This window comes from Miscanthus floridulus, chromosome 17 (genome assembly GCF_019320115.1).
Source record: "Miscanthus floridulus cultivar M001 chromosome 17, ASM1932011v1, whole genome shotgun sequence".
Taxonomy (NCBI): Eukaryota; Viridiplantae; Streptophyta; class Magnoliopsida; order Poales; family Poaceae; genus Miscanthus; species Miscanthus floridulus.
In genome coordinates this window covers 63,287,584-63,298,042 of record NC_089596.1, presented here as the reverse complement: position 1 = coordinate 63,298,042, position 10,459 = coordinate 63,287,584, and the positions used below count along the sequence as shown (strand labels likewise).

Genomic DNA, 10,459 nt, shown 5'->3' with positions numbered 1-10,459 from the left:
TTAGAATAGAAATATTAATTAGGAATGTGCGAAGACAGAGAAATAAAATCCACTTACGTAACATAGTCAATTTTACTCCAGTTTCGAGCGCATGAGTTATTCTATCAATTATTTGTATTTGACCAATGTTCAATGCTACGGAAAAATATTGGGAGGTACAAATGACTCGGAAAAGTGATGTTCATGATAACTGTGAATTTAAATCATTAGAACAATCATAAATGTTTCAATAGTGATAGTAGTTTAGAGCAACTTTAGGGCTTGTTTGCATGCCCATATATCCCTCAATCTATATGTGCTCGAGTGGTTATGTGTGAAATTTAGTTTAAATTTTACACCAAACCACGACAACACACGTGGATTGAGATACATGGCCATCAAAAAGACATTTATCCATCCGACTTTTGCGGTTGAGAGTATGCATGCGGGTTGAGGGTAGGCAGTTGGGAGAGGACATTGAGGCAGAGGGCTCACGGTGGGGGACGAGGGCAGGGAAACGGGAAATAGGAGATTGTGAGGAAAATAGAAAAAGACAGGTTGGAGCCGAGTCTATAAAACTAAGCAATCAAAAGCAGGAAAGCCCCAAATCAAAAGTATGGGTCCTCATTTGGGGGCTATTGCTGGAGTTGCTTACTATAGTTAAGCTAAACAAAGTCCTAGGCACATCATTCTCAACAGGTTTTGCAGTCCATACAACCACTGCGGTTTTAACAGACCACCAATTACACATGTAGTCTGCGATAGTACTCAGAAGTCAGAACATTGGAGTACAATCTCGTTTCTTAGACCATTTACACTGCTGCACCAGGATCGCTGATAACACCCAGAAAGTCATCCTTTATTGTGCCAATGCAAAACTGCAACAGCAGGGATTGGACTGTCAGAACATTGCACAAGTATAACATTGAACTAATGGCAAAGCACGAAGTATGAATTCAAATGCACAATGAAGTTTTGTAATGAAAATATCCCTTTTCTTCAGCTATCTAATATGCTTTTAGCGAGTTCTTGGCACATGAAGATACAGTGCATACAAAAATCTTCTAGGCTAGTGCTAAACAAGACTACAAGAGTATGAGACTAGAGTATCTAAGGCCTAGTCAGTTCCAAACTAAGATTGACACGAACATCATGTTTTTTTATGTGGCAAAAGAACAGCACAATAAGCATGCCTACATTCATGGCTGATTAATCTGGCATTAATCAAAGTTATTATTTACTAGACATAAGTTCTTTGTTGTTCATACAATCTTAGAAAAGAATATTAGAAAAGTGACTGCAAAATGTTATGTGGGTTCACACAATGTTGTCGAAAAAACTGGTGATAAGGTTGCCATCTGCAGGTCTATACTCAAAAGTTTGAAAAAAAAAGAGCATTCAAAGTTGGATTTTACTGTAAACAATGTAGACAGTAATAAGCTTACAATTTCTGTAGCATCGACACGAGTACCAATAATCTTCAGCCGCACCTCACTCTCTTTTTGAATTTTCACCTGAGTAAACAAACAAGTAACTAACGATGAGCACAGCAAAATGACTACATCAAGAAGTTTTGAAATGAACTGTTGTGAGCGTGTGACTCACCATGATACCCAATACCCACACTACTCCCTCTCCCTCCCCCTCTCCCTCTCCTCTCTCTCTCTCTCTCTCTCTCTCTCTCTCTCTCTCTCTCTCTCTCTCACTAAATATCTCCATAATTATTAATGCAACCACACATTGATGTAACATGCATATTTAGCAAATGGATAAAAAACATTAAAAAAATCCTACTTCAAGATATCACCAAAATCCTCAAGAGTAAACAATTAGCAAAGCATATGAGAAAGCAATAATCCAATGAATATCCATCATAAATATAGTCTATGCTTACTGCAAACCTGATGAGCTTAAAAGTTGTACTCCCTCCGTTTTTAAATATATGACATTTTTAGTTCATTTTTTAACAAATTAACTTGTCCTAAATGTCATATTGTATTTCAAAAAGGAAGAAACTTCTGCAGTAGTTACAGATGCTGAGAAGACTCGTCACTACTACTTATATGTAGGAAAGAGGCATACCGATCCATCAGACGTTGTGTAGTTTGGCACATCTCCCGATTGGAACTCCATATCGTCTGGAATCAACTGCGTTGCAATTGAATAGCGCAGAGGAAAAAAAGCATTACTCAACAAAACAGTATTGACTGACATTAATTTATTGAAGTTTAAACAAGATGTCTATGCTAGTATCCTGTGACAAAAGGAAGCCATGTCTATTTATCAAAATGATAAAGGACTGAAGGAGTGAGTAAGCAGAGCATAATTCCTAGAATGGTCAGAAACAATTCTGAAACTTCTTTAAGCATTTGACACTTGACTATGAAGCAGCTCCAAGCAAGGCAAAATCACTCACATGGTTGGACACGAAGATCTGCACCGGCCCAGCCTCTGCAAAGAAGCCCATCTACAGAGTCAATAACACACAAAGTTTAAACACCAAACCAATCCTCGCAATCACATCCTCCAACACCAAGACCATCACCACCCAGCTAACCAGCACACCAATTCACATTCAATTCGAACGAAGCAAGCACAGCCCGAGTGGGCAGGCAAGTAGGCACCCACCTTGTTCACCATGGTGACGACAGCCTCGAGGATCTCGCCCTTGAAGGGTCTGAAGACGACGCACTGGTACTTGACGGGGAAGGTGACGTATCCCGTGCCTTCCCGGATGAGCCCCTTGCCGATGTCCTCCACACCCGTGATCGCCACCACGAACCCGTGCCGCCCGCTGCAAGGCAAGAACGAGAGAAACCCGCATGCCATCTCAGCGCCGCCCTCTACCTCGTAGCCGTAGCCAGGTTTAGGAGGGGATGGAAACCCTACCTGCAGGTGCCCTCGACGTCCTTGATGAGCTTGGAGACGAGCTTGTCGCGGAGGTGCGGCCCGAAGTGCCGCGGGTGCAGCTGCATGTTCCGCTCCAGCACGATGTGGAAGAACATCTTGCTCCGCTCCCCTCGGCGGCGGCCGGCGGCGAGGCGAGTTGTGAGGCGACCGAGTCTGTTCTGATTATTCTGAATGAGCCAGTGCCGATGCTTCTCTTCCCCGCGACACGAGAATAATAAACCCGAGAAACACGTTTCAGTCGTCCGATCCATCTTCTGGTGCATCTTGACCGTTCATATTAACACTTCATCCCATCACACCACTCGGAACCGAAAATCCAAAAACTGAAGCGCCGCCGCCGCCGCCACAGCTGGTCCGCCGCTCTTGCCCTATCCCGCTGGCCAGCCGCGGCAGGGTGGTGGTAAGCGTGGTTTCTCATCTGTATATCCTCCCGTCTTCGTATCGGTGGCGTGGAGGCTCATACTTGCTCGGGCTCCTAATTTGCTTTGCTGTTCATGTTTATTCGCTTCCTACCACAGTGGCGGAGGATGGCGTCGAAATGCGCGGCGAGGGTACCGTCTCCACGGTGGTCGCCGCGGCGCGGCTGGGTGAGCTCGTGGGTTTCGGTCCGCCCGGCGAAATGCGGCGCATCGGGTAGGTAACTATGTATCCCTTTTCGCTTTGCCGTCGTCTGTGGCTTGAGATAAATTGGCTGTGCGTTACGGCAGGAGGACGTGCCGTTGTGTGCGCCGCCGTTAGCTTCAGACCATGCATCGACATTCACAAGGTGCGTACAAATGGTTCCTTTGCTTTGTTCTGATATTATACTTATGTGTGTGAAATATAAAAAAAATACTGTGGTCAGCTCTACACTTCTACATGATTGTTAATTGGTGCCCTGGTTGTGTCATGCCATCACTAATTTTTATGACTCGTATATTCTTTTCTTTCCTGTGGTGTGGTTGGGCTGTGGACTAATGGTGCTAAAATTACCAAATTGTGGCAATCAGTAGTCATCTAAGTTCAGAGTTCAGACACCTGTGGCAGTAAAAGTACCGTTTTATCTTATGAGATATGTTTTTAAATTTTCAGGGAAAAGTTAAACAGATTGTTGGCTCTACGCTTCGGGATTCATCAAATGATGGCATGGAACTTGTGACAAACTTTGAATCAGACAAATCTCCTGCAGAATTTGCAAAATTTTATAAAGAAGATGAACTTCATGGAGGACATGTTATAATGCTTGGCGCAGATCCTGCAAGCCAGGCTGCTGCACTGGAGGCACTACATGCATATCCTGGTGAGAATTTGTTATCTAGTTGCTGCAAGAACTGTGATTGATCATTGGGTTAGCCTCTTGTGTTGTTTGGCTGTTTGCTCTTATTAGTCTTATTTGTAGTAGCACTTATTGTTTACCCATTCTCTCTTATTGTGTGTTCTGGATGTTGCAAATGCTAAAATGCATAAAAATCAAAGTATCTATTTTAAAAAATAGCAGATCGAAATAACAGGTAGAATTTTGAGACATAAAAATTATCCTGTTGATGAGACCTGGAAGTAAATTTGCTTTTAACAAAGCACTATAAGCTGACTTGTCCCTTTTAATCATAATTTCTTGTGGCCATGGTAATACATGATCAAATGCTGTTGATTATAGATGAAAAATTATCATTTATTTCATTTCATCATCTGTATTCAACGCAATAGTTTAAGGACATAGACTTTTCAATTGTTATGGTGACTCTGGTTTTTGTTTTGTTAGAGTTAGATACAAGATGATTAGATGATTCTGCATATGCATACCGGTTTATGGTATCCAAGAAACTGTATAATGTACCAGTTGAACTTAAACTTATTTTGTCAAATATATGACCTTCGTACAGGATCATGAAATTTACAGAACAGAAAGGTGGTACTTGTTGTACAACCATTAAGTTCATTGTGTTAAGTGCCATTCTAATATGCCTCCACTATAAAAAAGTAGATATAAATCTAGGCTGGTGATGATTAACACATCAACATATTAGCCTCTCACCCTGTAGAAGGCTTTTTCAAAGGCTGTCTAGTAGTATTAGGTGATACTCAATGTACTTCAGTTACACTTATCTTCATTGAAACCCTAATTTCTGTGAGATTACAAGGTAAAGTCGCAGTTCTGTGCTCATTTAATTCTCTACGGTCACAGCCATCAGCCTTCTTGTGATGGAGACTTTTACTTCTTCTAGTGATTCTTCTTTAGTATAAGTATGGTTTGTTTCTGCTGTAAGCCATGAGATGCCATCAATGATAAACTGCAATGAACATGGGCTATCATACTAGGTGCTTTGCAAGTTGGAGGTGGAATAAATTTGGAGAATGCAATGTCTTACCTTAATGAAGGGGCCAGTCATGTGATAGTGACCTCTGTACGTGCTCATGCTCTAAATCTGTGTAAACTCTGCTAGTCTCTTTTTTCTTCATATGTGACATATTGTATAAATGTTTTTTGCTAGTCTGTACTTCTGTATGAATAATTAGGTCCTATCTCCATCATATTTGTATTTCTATTTGCTTTCATTGGTCTGAAGATACCACTGTTTCCACAAAACCTGGCATCTCTTGTCAGAACAAGGTTTATAGAAATCCTATCTCCAGTCGCTGATGCATCCCATCTTCTTTATTACTCTCTTGTCCAAGTTTCTACCACCACATTTTGTTTATTCCTTCATGCCAATGTGATTAGCGTCTTGGCTGCCTCGATTTCATCTCAATGGGCATGCAAGTTTGTAGTCACTTTGCTGCCATCAAGGAATACTTTATCACCATTCTTGGACAGCCCCTATTCCAGATTGGGCTTGTCAATATTCTTACCATGGCCTGGTCAATACCCTTAGTTGCCCATCCTTGCTGTAAGCCCCATCTCTGGATGCCACTTAGAACTTTGGTGCAAGTAGATGATGTTATCACTTTTTAGCTGCTAGTATTGATAATTCTCTGCTAATAAGACCTGTATCTTCTTTTTATGAACCTTCGATGACAGTTCTGAGCTAGCTTGTTCTGATGTGGAGGTGAAAGCTTTTTTACCCCCTTTTTGCACTTATTGCTTTGTTTGCTAGTTATCGTTGTTGGATATTATTCTTTGCACAAACATACCTGAAATTTGCTTTTACTGCAGATTGCCTTGTATATTATTTGGGTATCTGTAACTCATGTATTCAAGTCTTTATGTAGTATGTGTTTAGCGATGGCAAGATGAACATTGAAAGGCTAAGAAAACTTGTCAAGCTGGTTGGGAAACAGAGGCTTGTGCTGGACCTTAGCTGTCGAAAAAAGGTACCAAGTACATAGGACAATTATGAATTATGTTAAATTAATTTTTTCCATTTATGATGCTAGATTCATGTTTTGGTTCTTTTCATCTGTGAAACTGAAATTATCAATTAACAATTGGACAGTGTGGGGTTGTGATTTGCTGAATTATGCTAATAATATATGCGAAGTGCAATGAAATAGATAGAGTGACGTAAGCATTTCAATTATTTTATTTGAACTGTGGTAGGTGCATTCTTATATGTGCACTCTTTTTGTGGTCACAAATGCTACACTTAATTGCATTTTCTTTACTGTAATCTGAGAAGGAAAACAAGAATATTCCTTTTACAGACACTTTTTTCATCTTATTTTCCACTCTTCAATCTTTGATTATTTTCTAACCATATTGTTCCTGGTTAGGATGGCAGATATACCATTGTAACTGACAGGTGGCAAAAGTTCAGTGATGTGTTTGTGGATGAACCAACATTAGAATATCTTGCTGCCTTTGCAGATGAGTTTTTGGTTCATGGTGTTGATGTGGAGGGCAAAAGGTGCAACTATGTTCCTTGTTATCAAGTCTTTCTTTTATTGTTAGAAATTTGTATTGCAATGTTGACATGGCCATATGGGAAAAAGTTGCTTTGCAAGTTGTCACATCCAATTATTCTGACATATATATGATGGACCAATCTTTATATACCGATTTGAATTTCAGAAATCCTTTCTTTTTTGAACTTTTTTATATAGATATATATTTTCTCCTATATTGAAATTAATCTGCTGCTCACAAATGAAAAGCATATTACATGTGCTCTCTCTTTTTTGTGAGTGTCAACAATAACAAAAGAGCCTTTTATCCAAAGCAAGTTGGGGTACATAAACTACCAACAAAGGGATGTATAAAATAAAAGGCATTAATAATTGTAATAGTACAAGGGGATCTAAAACCTAGCTCTTTGTTTGGAGTTTAATGTAGTTCAAGAGTTTGACTTTGATCTATTTCTCTGTTTGGATTGATTATAACGTTGTATTAACTAATTAATTTCCATATTCATCCATGTTAAATACTCTAACTCACCAAAACCTGATTTCATATCCGCTGAATTCTTGTTGGTAATCCTGCTCTTGCAGTGTGAAATTTGCTATCGTCCAGTTACCCTGATTCTGATTTAAGCTACGATGTGAATTACAGGTTAGGAATTGATGAGGAACTTGTGGAACTATTGGGGCATCATTCACCAGTGCGTACAGACTTTAAATTTAGACTTCCAGTTTTCTTTTGTGGATCTTCCTTTCGTTCTTTTTTTTCTCCTGTTTACTGCATACTGTTAAATGAGCAAGGGCCGGGTCGTCACCCTCGTGACGCGCCGTGTCACAATCTGGACACGGTGTCAAGTGAGCAAAGATCAGGTCGTCGCATCCTTAGTGGCGCGCCACATCGGCAGCACATCGATGTGGTGGTCTTTGGACAAACATAAAGTCCCATCAAAGTACGTGACCCTCATCAAGGACATGTACAACAATGTTGTGACTAGTGTTCGAACAAACGATGGTAACACGGATTACTTCCCGATTAAAATTGGACTTCATCAAGGGTCAGCCTTAAGCCCGTATCTCTTTGCCTTGGTAATGGATGAGGTTACCAGGAATATACAAGGGAATATCCCTTGGTGTATGTTGTTCGCTGATGATGTAGTGTTAGTGGACGAAAGCCAGGCCGGAGTAAATAGGAAACTAGAGTTATGGCGACAGACCCTTGAGTCTAAAGGTTTTAGATTGAGCAGAACTAAAGCCGAATACATGAGATGCGACTTTGGCGGAGTTGTACAGGAGGAGGGAGATGTGAGTTTGGAAGGTCCAGTAGTGCCTAAGAAGGATACCTTTCGGGGGATCGATGCTACAGAGGGATGGAGATATTGATGCGGACGTTAGCCATAGAATCAAAGCAGGGTGGATCAAATGGCGATAAACTTCTGGCATTCTCTGTGACAAGAGGGTACCACAAAAGCTAAAAGGCAAGTTCTATAGAACGGCGATTAGACCAGCTATGTTGTATGGAGCAGAGTGTTGGCTTACAAAGATTCGACATGTTCAACAACTGAGTGTTGCAGAAATGTGTATGTTGCGATAGATTTGTGGTTACACAAGAATGGACCGAGTTCGGAACAATGATATACGTGATCGCCTAGAGGTAGCATCAATTGAAGAAAAGCTTGTCCAACATCGGTTGAGGTGGTTTGGTCATGTTCAAAGGAGACCTCCAGAGGCACCAGTGTATTATGGAGTCGTAAGCCAAGCTAATAATATGAGGAGAGGTAGAGAAAGACCGAAATTGACATAGGGGAGACAATAAAAAGATATTTGAAAGCTTGGGATATACCTAGAGATCTATGTTTGAATAGGAGCACTTGGAACGCAGCTATTGAAGTGCCTGAACCGTGACTTGGGGCTCTTGGTGGGTTTCAACTCTAGCTTACCCCAACTTGCTTGGGACTGAAAGGCTATGTTATTGTTGTTGTTGTTTACTGCATACTGTAATCTTCACTAATTTAAAAGCTTACGCTATGCTGTCAGCAAACTATACCAAAATAGGAACCAAAGAATACCCCTGTAGTCTTTTTTTATAGCAAATATTTTGTGATGGTGATTATTATTTCAAAAGTAATAAACTAACTTTACGGTGGTCTCGTTCGAGGAAAAACTTGACGGTGGTCATAATTTGAAATCTCTTTAGTCTTTCTACAGGTCTCGGTCAAGTTGAATCAAAGACTAGTTGATTAGCCATCTTTCCATGCTTATTTCTATTGAGCTCAAAACTATCATGCACGATAACTCGTGAAGATTATCAACAAATGAAATGAAATTTTAATATATTCCTGTGCAGATATCTTTATGGTTTAGTCTTTCTGTTCATGTTTCTAAGCTCACAGTTGTTTCTTTGACTCTGTAGATCCCAGTAACTTATGCTGGGGGTGTGTCAACAATGGATGACCTAGAGAGGATAAAGAAAGCAGGCAAAAGTCGAGTAGATGTAACTGTTGGGAGTGCTCTAGATTTATTTGGGGGAGATTTGCCTTACAAAGATGTTGTCCTCTGGCACAAGAAGCAAAGTATGGTTAGTCAAGTGTGAAGAAACATGAGGTATTGATCAGTGTTACCAGTTCATATGGTTCAAGCTTCAACACAAAGTATACTTTCTGAACATTCTAGTGCAAATAATTCAGTTGGTCTTCAGTGATGTAATTCAAAGCTGAGGAGCATGACTTGTTCGGGTTTGGGCATCAAGGTTGTGCTAACTAAAAGGTGGTCAATTCATGATTAATGCACTGTTCTTGACCGTTTCTTACCTCAATTTGTCTATTGTAACTATGAATAAGCTCAGTTGATGCTAATAAATACATTTTGCTGATTTGTTCAGTCACAACCTACAACACTCGTTTCTGGTTTTTAAATTTCTCGTTTGAGAAAATAATACTGTAGCCAGGTAGTGCCAGTTAGATTTTCTTGAAGAGCTCAATGTGTTTAATGTTCATGCCAAACTTGAGAAATGTCTGGTGTATGCAAAATTGAACCATGGATTGGTAATCACAATTGATGTATGTGCCAACTGCGTAGCCTCCCATGAGATTCATAAAATCTGAGTTGATTTGTCGTTTTCCATGAGGATCTCAGAAATTCATTTTATTTCAAAGAGCTTTGGTTATAGGGAATATTGTGTGCTGTAGTCCAATGAAATTGTCCAGTTATTTTATCACTTTGACCTTGCATTTTACTTCCTCAGCCCTTGTATAGTTAGCTACTTAGCTCACCTAACCTCCAAATATGTTGGTCTTGCTTTGCCCCCATGGACTTTCATTTTAACTTAAAAGGACAGTGAATGTAGATATTAAATAAGTTAGGGGGTTAGATGCGACATCAGTGCAAATTCAAGATCTGGGAAAGTACACTGCAAGGTCAAAGGGCATATTATCAGGTGCAGTCCTAACTTAGGTAGCTCCCGTTTTCTTGACTCTTTGATGCCTAACACCACGTAAAAAACGATTTTTAGCAATGGTTTAATTTTTTTTTAGGGGCGGCTGATGATGGAGCCACCCCCTACAGTGACGTGATCGGATGCCTAGACACCAGCCGCCCCTACAAATGAAACAGCAGGGGCGGCTGGTGATACGAGCCACCCCTACAAATAGAACAGCAGGGGCGGCTGGTGATACGAGCCGCCTCCTACAAATGGGGTCTGATTTGTAGGGGCAACTTAATCACCAGCCGCCTCTGGAGTTTCTATTTGTAGGGGCGGCTG

General features: G+C 40.5%; 2 protein-coding genes across 2 annotated transcripts; one reads left to right on the top strand and one right to left on the bottom strand.

The window, feature by feature from the left end:
- Positions 1-523: 523 nt before the first annotated feature.
- Positions 524-3,082, bottom strand: LOC136516279 (DNA-directed RNA polymerase II subunit RPB7). Its single transcript, XM_066509643.1, has 6 exons — positions 2,869-3,082; positions 2,608-2,773; positions 2,396-2,446; positions 2,062-2,127; positions 1,425-1,493; positions 524-857 (listed from the first exon to the last, which is right to left on the bottom strand). Exons 1-6 carry the CDS (start codon positions 2,982-2,984, stop codon positions 792-794), a joined length of 534 nt encoding a protein of 177 aa, XP_066365740.1. The 5' UTR covers positions 2,985-3,082; the 3' UTR covers positions 524-791.
- Positions 3,083-3,174: 92 nt separating this feature from the next.
- LOC136516278 (1-(5-phosphoribosyl)-5-[(5-phosphoribosylamino)methylideneamino] imidazole-4-carboxamide isomerase, chloroplastic-like) lies at positions 3,175-9,694 on the top strand. Its single transcript, XM_066509642.1, has 9 exons — positions 3,175-3,289; positions 3,408-3,522; positions 3,597-3,655; positions 3,961-4,168; positions 5,188-5,273; positions 6,079-6,180; positions 6,580-6,713; positions 7,355-7,403; positions 9,113-9,694. The coding sequence occupies exons 2-9, from the start codon at positions 3,417-3,419 to the stop codon at positions 9,290-9,292; spliced, it is 924 nt and encodes a 307-aa protein (XP_066365739.1). The 5' UTR covers positions 3,175-3,289; positions 3,408-3,416; the 3' UTR covers positions 9,293-9,694.
- Positions 9,695-10,459: the final 765 nt, after the last annotated feature.